The sequence below is a fragment of the Carassius gibelio genome, chromosome B16 (assembly GCF_023724105.1).
Source record: "Carassius gibelio isolate Cgi1373 ecotype wild population from Czech Republic chromosome B16, carGib1.2-hapl.c, whole genome shotgun sequence".
NCBI lineage: Eukaryota > Metazoa > Chordata > Actinopteri > Cypriniformes > Cyprinidae > Carassius > Carassius gibelio.
The window spans coordinates 12,669,059-12,686,636 of record NC_068411.1 but is presented as its reverse complement, the minus strand read 5'-3'; the positions used below and the strand labels follow the sequence as shown (position 1 = coordinate 12,686,636).

The window sequence follows — 17,578 nt, the reverse complement described above, 5'->3', positions numbered from 1 at the left end:
GTAGTGCCAGTTAATCATGTCTCTGGATAGTTTACGCCCAAACCCACTTGCACGCTCACTAACAACCTTCTATGTAGCACCCACGCTTCACATGCTATTAGTGTTCTGTTCCTGTGGAATTGCTATGTCAATAACCAGTTTCCCTAATTGACATTCTAGTCAACGTAATGCTTTTACGCTAATTAGCTTGCAGAGCTTTGCCAACTGTCTTTCCTTTTTGTCTGACTGTTTCATAACAAGTCATGATTACAAAGAAAAAGTTTGTTCCAGTTTAGTTTTTTTAAATTAGTCTTGTGCTGATCAGATATATTCTCCTTCATTCTGCAATTTTGTTTTAATCTTCTGTTGGGAACTTGTATCCTGTTTGTTCGTGTGTGAGCTAATGAAGTGAATCTCATGAAGAAATATCTGTGACAAATTTCATCTAAAAATAAAAAGAAACAAATAAAATGTAATGAAAATGAAGCCTAATTTAAGACCAATTATATTTTTTCATTAGGATTTTCATGACAATTAGGCACACATAACAGATCTCTGAAGCCCACTGTATAAAAATCATAACTGTTAAAAATCTCTCTCTCTCAACACTTTTCACTCTAAAAAATATAATGGTGGTATTTAATAGTTCACTTAGAATTTATTCATACATTTCGCTTATAAAACTTTATTTTCGGCTAAAACCATATTTAAAACATATCTGATCAGTACCTTCTCATTAATCAGTGCATTTTTATACATTGATTATTACGGTGTTATTACCATTTTATTAATACATTCACTTTGGACTTTTATTTCAGTTTTATTTGTTAAACATATTACCTGTTTATAGTTTATTTATGCATGTATATTTATGTTTACCTTGTTAAAAGTGTGTGATATGGGAAAGAGCCTAAATATATATTACAAAATGTTTTTTTTAGACAAGTGTAATACATAGATAAAAAAAATAAGTCTACATAATATCATATGTAAAGCCTCAATTGATTCCCGGGTAAAAGTTAGAACATTTAGAACAATATAAGCATTGCAATGTACGTACAAATATATATATATATATATATATATATATATATATATATATATATATATATATATATATATATATATAGACACACACACACACACACTCATCGACCACTTTATTAGGTACACCTTTCCAATTGCTTGGTAACACAAATTGCTAATCAGCCAATCACATGGCAGCAACTCAATGCATCTAGGCATCTAGATGTGGTGAAGACAACTTACTGAAGTTCAAACCGAGCATCAGAATGGGGAAGAAAGGGGATTTAAGTGACTTTGAATGTGGTTGTTGGTGCAAGACGGGCTGCTATGAGTATTTCAAAAACTGCTGAGATTTTCACGCACAACCATTTCTAGAGTTTACAGAGAATGGTCAGAAAAACAGAAGATATCCAGAGAGCGGCAGTTGTGTGGACGAAAATGCCTTGTTGATGTCAGAGGTCAGAGGAGAATGGGCAGACTGTTTAGAGATGATAGAAAGACAACAATAACTCAACCACTTGTTACAGCCAAGGTATGCAGAATACCATCTCTGAATGGACAACACGTCAGACCATGAAGCAGATGAGCTACAGAAGCAGAAGACCACACCGGGGGCTGCTCCTGTCATTAAACATTAAACGGAAATTTTCTCACCAAAATTGGACAATAGAAAACAGTAAAAAGTTTCCTGGTCTGAAAAGTCCCGATATCTGCTGCGACCTTCAGATGGTAGGGTCAGAATTTGGCATAAAGAACATGAAAGCATGGATTCATCCTGCCTTGTCTCAACGGTTCAGGCTGGTGGTGGTGGTGTAATGTTGTGGGGAATATTTTCCTGGCATTCTTAGTACCAACTGAGGATCGTTTAAACACCACAGCCTACCTTAGTATTGTTGCTGACCATGTCCATTCCTTCATGACTACAGTGTAGCCATGTCAAAAGCCCAAATCATCTCAGACTGGTTTCTTGAACATGAAAATGAGTTCATTTTACTCAAATGGCCTTCACAGTCACCAGATCTCAATCCAATAGAACAGCTTTGGGATGTGGTGATGCGGGAGATTCACATCATGGATGTGCAGCCGACAAATCTGCAGCAACTGCGTGATGCTATCATGTCAATATGGACCAAAATCTCTGAGGAATGTTTCCAACACCTTGTTGAATCTATGCCATGAAACATTCAGTTCTGAAGGCAAAAGGGGGGTCCAACCTGGTACTAGCAAGGTGTACCTAATAAAGTTGCCAGTGAGTGTGTGTGTATATATATATATATATATATATAGAGAGAGAGAGAGAGAGAGAGAGAGAGAGAGAGAGAGAGAGAGAAATGGTTGAAAAAAATAGGTATTATAGAATTAATTATATATAATTGTTTTCTTTTTGCTATTCACCCATTCATCTCTGTGACTTGAAACCATGAAACCATGATTTGTCTTCATACAGAAGCAGGACTCCAGTGATGGTTCCCGTCCTCTTGTCCACCAGGTGTCTAATGAGAGCAGAGCTTCCATTACAGAGTCTCTATCGGAGTTCTTTGATGCGCAGGAAGTGCTGCTGTCAGCTAGCTCTTCAGAAAATGAGGTGAGAATAAAATCTCATCTTTTCTATCAGTCTCATACTCGTGCTGCTCTAAGTGTCAATGCAGTAGAGTTACAGCTGGGCACCAAACGTTACCAAAATGAGTCGTACCTTGGAAGTATCCATGTACAACACAGTTTGGCTTTAGTAGACTTTAGTATAGTGCCATGTTTTTTCAACTCCACTCCATGGACTGCATGCACATTTTGCCTAGCTCTACAGTAGATTTACTGAACTTCCTCAGAAGGCCAGTTGCCTCTGCTTTCTCCTTCACCTCAGGCAGACATTGAACCAAACCCTATTAGGAGACAGAGGAAAGGCCTAATTATATTAAACATGTCATAAGTGCTACACATGACATTCCACAGCTTCTTTCTCACTATAACTTCATTTGTGCCTCACATTGAGGACGACCTGCTCGAGCGTCTCCTGTAGCAGAAGTAATATGAAAATTGTAGATAATCGCTTCTCTCTAAAAATACCTCATGCAGAATTAGGCTTCTGCAAGAATTTGTGCCACAAAAAAAAATTCTTCATTTTTTCCAATGATGGACCCAAAAACATGGTTTTTATCATATGATTTATTAAAGAGTGCACATGTTGATGATTTTCAGCTGCTAGGTGGTCTGTGATACATTTATAATGTTAAAGAGCCAAGCACCTGTAATGACGATGTGTGGTTTCCTGCCAGCCTTCGGAAGATGATTCATATATCAGTGACATCAGTGACAACGTGTCTATGGAGAACTTCAGCAACGAGGTGGAGAATGAGAGACTCGATACAGGTTGGTATGCCACATTTTTCCTCATGTCATTGATATTTCACTGTCATTCCAGTATTATTTCAAAGATTCAGTGGGAATCCCTTATGGTCTACATTTGACAGCTGTTTTATAGCTGTGTGAGGGATTTGGTGTGTTCAGAAAAAAAGCACTGACAAGCAATTTTAACATGCCTGACCTGAAACTTCCTAAGACATTTCTGGAGATCAGGCTCTGAATCCGTGTTTTTCTTTTTCAGCTTGTGTAGAGAACGGTGGATCTCAGGAACAGCGGCGCTCTTGTCTTCCCTCCCCCAGTCCCAATACCAGCAACATCAGCCTGTGGAACATCCTGAAGAACAACATCGGGAAGGACCTGTCTAAAGTAGCCATGCCTGTTCAACTCAACGAGCCGCTCAACACACTGCAGAGACTGTGTGAGGAGCTGGAGTACAGCGAACTGCTGGACAAGGCTGCACACACACAGGACCCGTTTGAGCGTATGGTAGGAAGAGGTCACACACATAATTGCGTAAACCTATTTGCATATGTAAAGTGTTTGGATTCAAAAACATGCATAAACTTGCATTATTATTTGAACTAATCTCAGTCATTGGGTACATTCAAATAAAAAGAAATGTTGTCATCAAAGTAGTGAATGCTAGAAATGGCAAGAAATGTTAATTTTTGGTGCAAAAATGAATTCTCAAGAGGCATTCTCACTGTCATTTGTGAATGCAAAGCATTCTGGTTTTGCTTTATGTTCAGATTTGCGTGTCCATACAAAGCTAATGTAACGAAACATCACTGAGGGAAGAGATGAGAGCTCAGGATTTGCATAATAAAGTATAATACAAGCATAAACACTACTGTCAAATAGAGCCAAAATAGATGTTTAAATGCACTTTCTTAAAATATCTCATAAAGGTGAGATCTTGTCCTTATTGCATATTAATATTCTAATAATTTTGTCATGTTCAATTCAAATTCCTATTATGTAGGACCCTATGAAATCTTTTTTTTTTTTTTTTTTATTATTACGTTTTTTCCCAGTTCCCTTTTTTCCTTTTGAATTTTTCAAGACTCTCTTTTAATGATTTAATGAATTGTATTCATGATACAAACATGTCAACAAAAAAGCAATTTATGAAAAGTTTGACTAAAATTTTAAGGCCCTATAAAATGTTACATTTTTCTGCAGAATGGATTATGGTAAATAATTTTTCTTGTAAATATTCCTTTCAAAATAATGTTTCATTAGTTTTATTATTAGCAGTGGTGACATCATTACATTAAGTATTATTTCTGTCACAGTTTCTTTAAGTTAAACCGAACTTTTATTTTGACGGGTTGCTGTGAAGTCTTTAGGTTTTCTGTTTGTATATGATATGACGTTTACTCAAAAGAAATGGTAAATTTCTCAGGAAGTTACTTTGAGTTTTGGATATATTGTTTACTGCTAATATTGTAATATTCACACATTCATAGTCTGACTTCAAGTTAGCATTTTATAACAATCATTGTTACAATAATATACCATAATATATCACAGTGATTTTATATAAATGGTATATTATCATTAAATTGTATATTATATTGTTTATCATTAATATTGTAAAATGCACAAACACACACACATCCATAGTCTAACTACTTATGATGTCACATTGCATTTGTACACATACACACTTTATTAGCCTGATGTGATTTGTCTAGGAGTAGAGTGATTCTTTTGAAAGCCTATCTGATCCAGGCTCATCATCATGGGATCCACTGTTACTCATGAGAGCATGATTATTATTCAGAAATAATTCTCCCTGCTTTAGTCAGCTGCACTCTACTGTATCCAGTGACACTCTGAGTACCCATCATTGTTCTTACTCTCTTGAGGAAAGAAACAATCTTCTCTCTCAGTTTAGATAATAGCTTCAGCTTTCGAATTTTCAATGCTAACTAATGTCTAGGTCAGTAGCTTAGTGGCTCAATCACAAGAGACAAAGACAGCTGGAACTTCAAGTCAGCATGATAATTGATCTGTTTACTTAATGCACATTCTTGGTCTTGGTCTGTAATTTCATTAAAAAAAATAATTAAATCTTAGCTGATTGCCGATAGGCCACATTTTCCCTCGTTTGATTGGCTAAAGAAAATATTTCTGGTACTGAATAAAAAAATGTGGTGCCTCCTGGTTTCTGGTTTTGTTTCACGCCAGATTCTGAAAATAAAATAGGTTGTGAATTAAATTGTCAAACAGAAAATAAATCATTTCATTTCAATAAGTTCATAAAAGTATAGTTCACCCAAAAATGTGTACTCCCCTTCAGGCAGTTTAAAGTGTGAACGAGTTTGGGAGAAATTTAGCATTACATCAATTGCTCACTAGTGGATCATCTGCAGTGAATGGGTGCCGTCAGAATGAGAGTCCAAACAGCTGATAAAAACACCAAAATAATCCACAGGTAATCCACACAACTCCAGTCCACCAATTAACGTCTTGTAAAGCGAAAAGCTGTGTGTTTGTAATAAACAAATTCCTCATTAACACATTTAACTTCAAACTGTTGCTTCCAGCTAAAATACAAGTCCTCTAAGCATAATATTGTTTATTTCCAGTCATCTCTACCGAGTCTGGAAAGAAATAAACAAGGATCAAGAATTATTTACAGGTGAAAACAGTCCAAACAAATACTTTGATTTATTTTTTATGTGACAGGACAACAGGGCATGGACATTTTTACTGTAGGAAGCTTTATCATGCATTCGGGACTCGTATTTTGGCCAGAAATTACTTTTTCAAGTTAAAAAGCCTTAATGGTGGATGTTTCTCTTAGAAACATACAGGTTTTCACTTTACAAGATGTTGGTTTGTGGACTGGACTTATGTGGATTACTTGTAGATTATAGTGATGTTTTTATCAGCAGTTAAGAAAGTTTTTTATCTCTCGTTCTGACGGCACCCATTCACTGCAGAGGATCCAGTGTTGAGCAAGTGATGTAATGCTACATTTCCCCACATCTGTTTTGATGTAGAAACTATTTTTTGGATGGAATGGCCTGAGGGTGAGAAATTTACAGCAGGTTTTCATTTTTTGGTGAGCTAACTATAATTAGAATAAAAAATATTGTGAAATGGAAAACATACATAACTAACTAAATGTGCTGTGTTCTGTTTGTAGGTGTACATTGCAACATTTGCTGTGTCCGGCTATGCTTCCAGTCACTACAGAGCTGGAGGAAAACCCTTTAATCCAGTGTTGGGTGAGACCTACGAGTGTGATCGTCCAGACAAAGGCTTTCGTTTTGTGGCGGAGCAGGTAGGATGCTCTCTGTAAGCTGTAATTGTGAGCAGGTTTGTGAATGTGTGTACGGCTCACACAGCTGCACTGCTTTCAACCTCCAGGTCAGCCATCACCCCCCCATTTCTGCATGTCAAGCCGAATCTAAAAACTTCATCTTTTGGCAAGGTAACACCACAACACTAATAATACCAGGACTATTGTGTTAGTACAAATAAGCTAATGTTGTCTGTAGATATGAAGCTGAGTGTGTTATGCGTGACTGATTTTAGACGTGAGGTGGAGGAATAAGTTTTGGGGAAAGTCCATGGAGATTGTACCTGTAGGAACTACTCATGTGGTTCTCCCTGGGTGAGTTCTTTATTGTTGTCTGTTTATTAAATTCACACACAGTCCGGTCTGCTCTTTTTGACTCAAGTCATGTCTCCGGTGTTAAAGCATCTTAAGCTCTAAGGATTAATGTTTTTTCTACTGCGGTGGAATTCTACAGCCAGATGGCAAATTAGTTTACACAAACTCATTCAAACTAATTCTACAACTCTGCAGATAACTTTTCTAAAATGGTCAGATTGTTACAAATTAGTTGCATTGCTATTGACTGCACTTTCTAAAAACCCAACAAAAAAGTGGCATGCAATAAAATCATTCAGTGCTTTAAACTAAATTATAACAACATGACATACATTTTTACACCTTATTACAGTGTGTGTCCGTTTACAGTGTAAGTAAATAAATGGGCATAGAATATTCATGTGGTTTGTTATAACACTTAACCCCAAAACTGTCAACAATATTCAATATAAGTGTGGATAAAAAGAAGTGGTCATTTGCTCATATGTTTTGGCAAAACCAACTGAGAATAGATTGTAGTCTGAGCAATTTGTTTCTTGAATGATGGCACTGTCCAAATGATAGCAGCAGCTGTGGTTGATTTTGTTAGTGTCCTTGTTCACCCTAAGCATCGAAGCTGTTATCTTTCGTGGAAACATTAGACTGGGGCAGCCAGGCGTTGAAGTTGTCAGTGACAACAGCATCACACATTGTAGTGACATGATGCCGAGTGGGTTGTGGCACTTCCACTGTTTTATGGGGTATACAGATCCTGTGAATGGAGCTCAGTGTCCTCCCCCAAACTCAATTTAAAAGTTACAATGTGTATTAGTTTTGGTGATTTACTGTTGTTTTGCAACAAATAGTTGGGGTCTGCGAACAATAAATACCATAAAATTAATATTAGTGGAGGCTAAATGGGTTTTTCAGTAAACGGTGCCAAGATCTAGAGTAGGGAAACTGATGATGTGCTCTGTGATGCTGATTTATTTCACAGCTCTCTGAAATATTTCATTCTGATTGGTCGATTATAGTAGTCTGTGTTCTAAATACCTTTGTGTAATGACTTTTGAAATCACCAAGGCTGGAATTTGATCAAAAACATTTAGAAAATACAGTAGTATTGTGAAATATTATTACAATTTAAAATAACTGTTTTCTATTGTAATATATTTTAAAATGTACAGTATTGTTCAAAATAATAGCAGTACAATGTGACTAACCAGAATAATCAAGGTTTTTCGTATATTTTTTTATTGCTACATGGCAAACAAGTTACCAGTAGGTTCAGTAGATTCTCAGAAAACAAATGAGACCCAGCATTCATGATATGCACGCTCTTAAGGCTGTGCAATTGGGCAATTAGTTGAATTAGTTGAAAGGGGTGTGTTCAAAAAAATAGCAGTGTGGCATTCAATCACTGAGGTCATCAATTTTGTGAAGAAACAGGTGTGAATCAGGTGGCCCCTATTTAAGGATGAAGCCAACACTTGTTGAACATGCATTTGAAAGCTGAGGAAAATGGGTCGTTCAAGACATTGTTCAGAAGAACAGCGTACTTTGATTAAAAAGTTGATTAGAGAGGGGAAAACCTATAAAGAGGTGCAAAAAATGATAGGCTGTTCAGCTAAAATGATCTCCAATGCCTTAAAATGGAGAGCAAAACCAGAGAGACGTGGAAGAAAACGGAAGACAACCATCAAAATGGATAGAAGAATAACCAGAATGGCAAAGGCTCAGCCAATGATCACCTCCAGGATGATCAAAGACAGTCTGGAGTTACCTGTAAGTACTGTGACAGTTAGAAGACGTCTGTGTGAAGCTAATCTATTTTCAAGAATCCCCCGCAAAGTCCCTCTGTTAAAAAAAAGGCATGTGCAGAAGAGGTTACAATTTGACAAAGAACACATCAACTGGCCTAAAGAGAAATGGAGGAACATTTTGTGGACTGATGAGAGTAAAATTGTTCTTTTTGGGTCCAAGGGCCACAGGCAGTTTGTGAGACGACCCCCAAACTCTGAATTCAAGCCACAGTACACAGTGAAGACAGTGAAGCATGGAGGTGCAAGCATCATGATATGGGCATGTTTCTCCTACTATGGTGTTGGGCCTATTTATCGCATACCAGGGATCATGGATCAGTTTGCATATGTTAAAATACTTGAAGAGGTCATGTTGCCCTATGCTGAAGAGGACATGCCCTTGAAATGGTTGTTTCAACAAGACAATGACCCAAAACACACTAGTAAACGGGCAAAGTCTTGGTTCCAAACCAACAAAATTAATGTTATGGAGTGGCCAGCCCAATCTCCAGACCTTAATCCAATTGAGAACTTGTGGGGTGATATCAAAAATGCTGTTTCTGAAGCAAAACCAAGAAATGTGAATGAATTGTGGAATGTTGTTAAAGAATCATGGAGTGGAATAACAGCTGAGAGGTGCCACAAGTTGGTTGACTCCATGCCACACAGATGTCAAGCAGTTTTAAAAAACTGTGGTCATACAACTAAATATTAGTTTAGTGATTCACAGGATTGCTAAATCCCAGAAAAAAAAATGTTTGTACAAAATAGTTTTGAGTTTGTACAGTCAAAGGTAGACACTGCTATTTTTTTGAACACACCACTTTCAACTAATTGCCCAATTGCACAGCCTTAAGAGCGTGCATATCATGAATGCTGGGTCTTGTTTGTTTTCTGACAATCTACTGAACCTACTGGTAACTTGTTTGCCACGTAGCAATAAAAAATATACTAAAAACCTTGATTATTCTGGTTAGTCACATTGTACTGCTATTATTTTGAACAATACTGTAAGTTATTCCTGTGGTGACAAAAGCTGTATTTTCAGCATCATTACTCCAGTTTTCGGTGTCACATCATCCTTCTGAAATCATTTTAATTTGCTGATTTATTTCATAGAATAAATATCCTATAAATATCCTAAATATAAATACAATATAAAAAATTTTTGGCAAATGAGACATACAAAACATGCATTGCAGCTAGAATTTGAAAAATTATTTTAGATAATGTTTACTTAAAATCCACTATTTAAAAAAAAAATATTTATAGACATACAGAGAGTTAACTAACACTAATAACTAACGCTTCTGTTAATCAGATAACTTAGCATGGTTATCATCCACTAATCTCAGAATGACAAAATATGGGCCTGGTACTAGTAAATATATACCGTTATATATGCACTCATACTTTCCTCTCACCTTCAGCTTTGGAGATCACTATGAATGGAATAAAGTGACATCATGTATTCACAACATTCTGAGCGGGCAGCGCTGGATTGAGCACTACGGAGAAATCTCCATCAAAAACTCCAACAGTGAAAAATGCCAGTGTAAAATCACCTTCATCAAGGTCAGCTGCCTCTGCTGTTTGTCCACTCTGAGAAAAAATGCATTCTGAGATGTTTAATTTTTGGATATTCCTAAGGTTTCTTTACCTAAATGTACCGGACCAGTTGTTATTTGTGATTCAAACCTGTCTCCTTTCACCATCACACGTGACCTAAAACTGTCATGAGTCTGGTGATCCTCCCTCTCACCACCAGAGGGCGCCACCTCCATTCTCCCGGACTCATTACCTTCACTCCACACAGCTGTCACCCACTCACACACTCACACTCACACCTGGTCACTAGTTCGCTACACTCTGTCACACACTCACACACACAGCTGTCCCCCATTTATTCACGAATTTATATTCTCCACACTCACACCTCTCTACCTGCCTGGATTATGGTAATGTTATTTGCGTAAGATTAATCATGTGTTTTTTTGTCTTCTGCTTGAGTTCCGGTGATTTGTTTCTGCTTTGTTGGCCTTTCTGTTCTAATTAAAAGATTCTTCCCTGCATTTGGACCCAAACCCTGTTCTTTCCATGGTGCCGTGACAAAAACATGTCGGTCAACTCTTCCTGGCCTTTCAGAGAGCTCCACATTTTTTAGCATCTAATGAGGGATCTGTGAGGCACAGTTGAGATAATTGAACAAGGACAACGGGTCAGGCTTTCCTGAGGGGTGAAGAAGAGACAGAAAGAGATCAGACAGGAGCTCAATTAGGGCAAAGGAGAGCAAGATCAAAAGAAGAAACGGGACAGAATGAGATTCCACAAAAGTCAGATGATTATTAATGGTTCATTCCCCTCTGAGACTCATCAAGCTCACTGTCTGACTCAAGTATGACATCTGCTGGAGATCTCCTCCATCTGACCTTGCTGTTAAATGTCACGCCACATTCGTGATCCCTTGATGTCGAGTTAATTCTGTTTTCACTCATTTTTTTAGTGCCAGTATAATTAACTCAGGTGGTCTGGTTTAAATATGTAAACACTTCTTTGTTTGGAGGTGCTCTGATCAAATGTGTCTGTGTCCTTCATAGGCGAAGTACTGGAACTCCAGCATGAACGAGGTGGAGGGAGCTGTCACAGATCACAAAGGGAAAGTCGTGCACAAGCTGTTTGGGAAATGGCACGAGGGGATGTACTGCGGCAGCCCACCCTCTGCTACCTGCATCTGGAGGACGAGTAGGAACCGATACACACACACACACACACAGCCTGCCCTCTTTCTTTTTTTTTTAGATGTGCCTTGTTTTTCTGGTGCCCTCTGGCAGATGTATTTCACAGACAGTACAGTTACTAGTGTTTAGCAGTTCTTTATTATTTCAGAATGTATTTCAATGAAAACATTTTATCATCAGCTTTTATTTATGTGTGTTTATGTGTACAGATCCCATGCCTCCTGACTATGAGCAGTACTACGGTTTCACTAAGTTTGCTATGGAGCTCAATGAACTCGACCCTCTTACCAAACCACTTCTTCCACCCACAGACACCAGACTACGGTTCGACCAGAGGTAAAAACGTACATCTATATTGTCAATGAAAACTTAACTGGGACTTATTGAACTTAAATTATTGAACGAAAGTTGAAAACGAAAATGCAGTTAACAGGAATGACACTTCACCGTGCTAATATTATAATGTATTTTTTAAATGATACCCAGGGTTCCCACGGGTCCTCGAAATCCTTGAAAGTTTGTTAATCTGAAAAAAAAAAAGAGTTTCAAGGCCCTGGAAACTGTTTGTAAATAAACAAACATTGATACAGGTCCCTGAAAGTGCTTGAATTTATTTTGTGCAAGAAGCTTTCTGGATAAAAATTCCATATTGTTCCCTCTGATCCGCAAATGTGTTATTTTGCCAACACTTCGTGGCCTATGCATAGAAGCTTGCTTGATTTATATAAGTTATGCGCATTTACGTTAAGTGTTTCATGCGTGAAGTATTTTGTGTTGTACATTGCCATGACGTTAGAGTGACCATATTTCCCAAAATGTCAGGAATTCGGTTTTTACTTTCTACAGTCGCCAGTGCGTTTTTGTATTCGAGCGCTGCGAGGGACTGTTTTCCTAATCCCGCTCCCACTGAACTTGACCATTATTGCCCGCTCTCGTGATTTGTGTGTCCAATCCCGTCTGTTCCCTGCAAACATTCTAATATCGCAAAATAAAGCCTCACAAATCGGACTTTAGCAGCTCTTTTTGCTTTGAGATCTTTTTGAGGTTAAATACAGATTTAAAATCTTAAAATATAATTTAATAGCTATTATACTGTTTTTGAAATCAAATCTTTGCATAGCTATGACAGGAAACCCTGGCATCTAACAATGCCTTGAAAAAAAGAAAAGAAAAAATTTTTTGAATATACCAAAATAGGAAATAAAACAATAAACCATTAATGTTTTCATTAATTAATTAACAATCATTAACATTTTCTTAAGTAACTGTAATTTAATTACACATTTTTTCCTCAGTAGCTGTAACAGATTAAAGTTAGCCTACATTTATTTTGTAATTAAATTACATATTTTAGTGACATGTTCCCAACACTGGTCAGGTCTGATGATAAAAACCCACGCAAGTGTTGTAATGGAAATGGCAGATGAGGGACGTCAACGAACATTTCACAGTGGACCTACTGCAGACCTAAACTGACGTTCAAAATGATTGGGGGACGTCCCTTGTAAATGCACTGCTTTAACCACCAACCAACCACACCCGAGTCCCCCGCCCACACCCACATCCACTGTCCTCTTTTTGGAAAACTAAAATATGGTCAATATGGTTCAAAATGTTTGAAATGTTGCTCAATTACATTTGACTAAAATGCTTGTATTGAAACATTTTGCATTCTGCATATGAAAACTGTGCTAGATGTTAACTTTTGTGGAGGGCCATTGATAGGAAGCATTTTAGCTGTGTTTATGATCAATATGCATAACAGTGACCGTAAAATATGTAGGTAAAGGAATTATATATTTTTTTAGATTTGGGATATGGTAACTGCACTACTTTAACCACCAATCACATCCCAGCCCCCCACACCCACTGTCCTCATTTTGCAAAACTAAAATATGGTCCATATGGTTCATTTGCGTACAAAACTACTAGGATGGCACCTTTATGTTTCACAGACACACCCGGGAATTAATGTCGAATCGCTTTGCTTGTTAAGATCATGTAAACCCATGATGCAAGAAAAACTTAAAAGCATATTCATAAAATTCTGGATACATGAACCTAAGCTCTTTTCAATAAAATCCATGCAAAAGTTAATATCAGATCATTTTAGAAGACCGTATAGGCTGTACCGAATATTATGCAAAACAGTAATACAACATAAAGAATATCAGATCTCTGTCACATGTTTTTTTTACATCGTTGTGTTTGACTCTGTAACAATGTTTCTTACAAGATAACATGATGTAACCTCGCTCTCACTTGAAATGTGTCCCTACATTAAGTCCTTGAATTTGAATTTGAAGTAAATCTAGGTGTGGGAACACTGGATACCAGTTGGTGCAACTTTGGCTTAAATAAATTCAAAATGAACTTAAATTAACGATAGAATAAATGAAAACTTAAAAGAAAAAACTTTTTAAAAAAATGTAATATTAGAAAACGGTTTTGGCCTTGGTTTATAATGTGAAACTAGAGTCAGAATATCCAGTGGGCAGTAGATCAAGATTTTAATATTATTTATATTCTATAATAGTATTTATTAATATTTCTAATGCTTTGTCTTTTTTTAATTTTGGCTTAAGTTTTGGTAATTTTGCTATGTGCTTTTGTAATGTTATTATTTTTTGTTTGTAAAAATATTTCTTTTTAGCTCTATTTTTCTTTCTTTTTTTTCTTTCTTTTTTTTAGTACTTAAACTTATTTCAGTTAGTTGCCAAGGCACCATTTCTAATTTTAATTTTAAAAAATTCTGATATTTATATTTCAGTCTATTTCTCTTTTTTTCAATAAATAATAAAAAAATGAATAATATTATGTCATGTTAATTATATTAATATTAGTTTTAATTACTATTATTGCAGTAGATGATACCACTGTCAAATAAACTGGACAGTTATTAGTACTTTAAAGTTTCAGTATTTCAGAAGAAACTAAAGTGTGATTATTTAAAATTATATGCTGTGAATATTAAAGCTGCGGTAGGTAACTTTTTTGACGATCTAGCGGTTAATAAACAGAACTGCTTGCGTCTTGCGGAAGAACATCGTAGCCGGAACTACTTCTCTCTGTTTATGTCTATGAAGAATCACAAAGGTACTGGGTTACTCTGCCGCGGTGCCCCCGAAGCAATCTAAAATAGTCAGAATATTAACACTTATTGTAGGTGCACCCTACTGATTCAGGACAAGCTAAAACACGGTTTGGAAAACAGATTCATGGTGTACTCGCTTATTATATAAATTTTTCTACATTTTGAACACAAACAAAGTTACGGACCGCAGCTCTGATTGGTTGATTTCTTACCGGGAGCGGTCCATAACTGCAAATGGCAATAGGACCACTGGGAGGAGCCAGAGGAGCTTGATTTTTTTTCAGATTATCTGTCTCATATTCTACTGTTAGGACATAATGACAGGTTTAACAAATATGTAAAAAATATATTTTTACAAAAGTTCCCTACTGCAGCTTTATGTTATTTAAGTGCACACTAATAACACTGTTCTAATTAATATTGATGAGCTAGGTGTTACCATTATAAGTTTTGCTATTGGAATTTTACAACTCGCATACTGAAGTGTGACAATTCGTTTATGTATTGTAGAAAAACTATACTATGAGTAATTTTGGCATATATAGTTGGCGTTATTCCGTCATAAATGTGTCACAGCCGATGAGACCAGAGAGAACCTTGAGGGCCACCAGACGATGACATCAATGCATCAGTCATGTTATGCAATGAATTTCATACGACACTGTTTGTGTCTGCAGGTTATTGGAGGAAGGGAACGTTGAATCTGCAGAAGTGCAGAAGCAGAGAATCGAACAGCTGCAGCGAGAGAGACGCAAAGTCCTGGAGGAGAACCACATCACACATCAACCTCGATTCTTCCAGTATGAACAAACTACACTTATACATTATAAAATACATTACACAGCCAAGTCTAGTTAGTTTTCAAAACTATTTTCTGCTTTACCACCAACAGGAAGTCCAAAGATGACACCTGGGTGAGCAACAACACTTACTGGGAGTTAAGAAAAGATCCTGGATTCAGCAACCTTGACTGTCCGGTCCTCTGGTAACTGAGAGGAAGCCAACTACATCTGTGCTCACTGTTGCCTGCTCTTATCTGTTCTGGCCAGCATTACAGCTTCAGGAGACATCACACACCTTTTAAAGTGAGGTAGAGACTGATAAAGCTGTGAGAGACTGGTGGCTGATTGTTTCAAATCATTCCTTAACATTTATAATTTAAGGTCCCAACTGTTCAGTTGCCTTAATATGCTTACATTATGTTGCAGTAGTTTCATTTATGCAAAAGGACTTTGGAAGTATGAGAAATATGCAATCCTGGCCCAGTTAAAAGATTATCTTTTTTTTGGATGTGCATTGTAAGTAGCACAAGAAACCAAGAGAAGAACTGTTGGATTGTGGTCCCTTGTGGCTAAATGTAGTACTGCAGGTGACCCCACCTTTAAAAAAAAAGGAGTATAGTATGTTGTCAGAACAAAACTGAGTCGACTACCTCTTAAAATCAAACTGTCGAGGAATTTGTTGTATATTAGAATATGAATATAATACATATAATGCCTTATATTAAATTATATACATTAACTTTGCTAGAACTTTTAATCAAATCCAATGTATCGCCACAAAGTATTGTAATTTTACAACCGCCTTTTACTCTGAGACACTTGAATGAACAAAATGTTTGAGGTTCTCAGAAACATTTATATTCCTCTTAACTTATTCACAAGACTGACAGATGGCTCAACAATACTGAACATTACCATCACACACATGAGCCTGGCAGTGTTTTAAAGCTTCTTCCACATGGTTTGACCTGTAACCTGTGCTCTTCTCACTACACACTGACAAAGGATTTTTGGGGACTGAGGTACTTGCGTGTTGATCACTGCAGTATTTCCTCTGTCCTTCAATAAAGTCTCACTTTAAACTAAACCCCTTTTGGAACCCATTTTTTATTAAAGCGTGTATTTGTGAAGTTCGAGAGTGCAGGGATTCACAATTTCCTTTGGTTCGGCCAATGAATGTGGGATGCAGAAGTTTCAGATTTTATAGTCTGGGATTTTTTTGAAGATGAAAATATAAATGTACTGCTATGAATCCGTTTAAAATGCATCATCCCTGAACTGTTATTCGTGTAGATTTTTTTTCTCTCTCTCTCTTTGACTGGGCTTTTATTGTGGTTGAGGAAAAACCTTGACAGCCCACAACGTATTTCCTGCTGACAGATGCATTGCAGCACTGGGTTTAATGAGTCATAGAGTTAAAAAGGGAATATAAAAATGGAGTTGAAAAGGAAAAAGAAGATGAAAAAATAATGGGGCTAATACTATAACTAGATTAAGAGAATTTATTAAATAATACACAAACCTTTTTTGGTTCCAGTAGTAAATATATATTTACTGGAAAAAAGTTAATTTAAAAAGTGTAAAAGTCTTTCAATAAATCGGATAAAAAGAAACTGGGTCTTCAATATAAAAAACTGGTTTGCTCACTAATTGGTGACAACGGCACCAGTGCATTCACCACACACCAGCTACAGGTGGAGAGGAGAGAGACACAGATCCAGTCAAGTGGTTGGGGATTATTAGGAGGCCACGGAGGCAATTTGGCCAGGACACCAGGATTACACCCCTACTCTTTATGAGAAGTGGCATGGGATTTTTGACAGTATTTTGTGCTTGTTGACAGTATAGTGTCCCCATCACTACACTGGGGCGCTGGGACCCACACAGACCACAGGGTGAGCACCCCCTGCGGGCCTCACTAACACCTCTTACAACAGCAACCTAGTTTTCTCAGGAGGTCTCCCATCCAGGTACTGACCAGGCTCAACCCTGCTTAGCTTCAGTGGGCAACCGGTCTCGGACTGCAGGGCGATATTGCTGTGTTTATGGACTTCTGGAATAAATGAGTCAAAACAGTACTTTTGGGTTAAATGAGAGGTGTTACTTTTAACGTAATAATAGGAATTTAACTCAACTGTAATGTACACTGTACACTAATGTTCCCAAAGCAGCCTAAAAACATAGAAACA

The 17,578-nt window shown here is 37.0% G+C and overlaps 1 protein-coding gene across 3 annotated transcripts in view; it reads left to right on the top strand.

Annotated features, from left to right (window-relative positions):
• LOC127974948 (oxysterol-binding protein-related protein 3) overlaps positions 1-16,476 on the top strand; it is a 70,733-nt gene extending 54,257 nt beyond the window's left edge. For all 3 annotated transcript variants that reach the window (XM_052578566.1, XM_052578565.1, XM_052578567.1), the window contains 11 exons: positions 2,453-2,590; positions 3,279-3,372; positions 3,608-3,852; positions 6,524-6,661; positions 6,748-6,811; positions 6,916-6,994; positions 10,206-10,350; positions 11,373-11,517; positions 11,723-11,849; positions 15,285-15,407; positions 15,500-16,476. In XM_052578566.1, the coding sequence (XP_052434526.1) occupies positions 2,453-2,590; positions 3,279-3,372; positions 3,608-3,852; positions 6,524-6,661; positions 6,748-6,811; positions 6,916-6,994; positions 10,206-10,350; positions 11,373-11,517; positions 11,723-11,849; positions 15,285-15,407; positions 15,500-15,596 (1,395 nt within the window). In that variant the 3' untranslated portion in view covers positions 15,597-16,476. The remainder of the gene's footprint in view (positions 1-2,452; positions 2,591-3,278; positions 3,373-3,607; positions 3,853-6,523; positions 6,662-6,747; positions 6,812-6,915; positions 6,995-10,205; positions 10,351-11,372; positions 11,518-11,722; positions 11,850-15,284; positions 15,408-15,499) is intronic.
• The last annotated feature ends 1,102 nt before the right edge of the window (positions 16,477-17,578 follow it).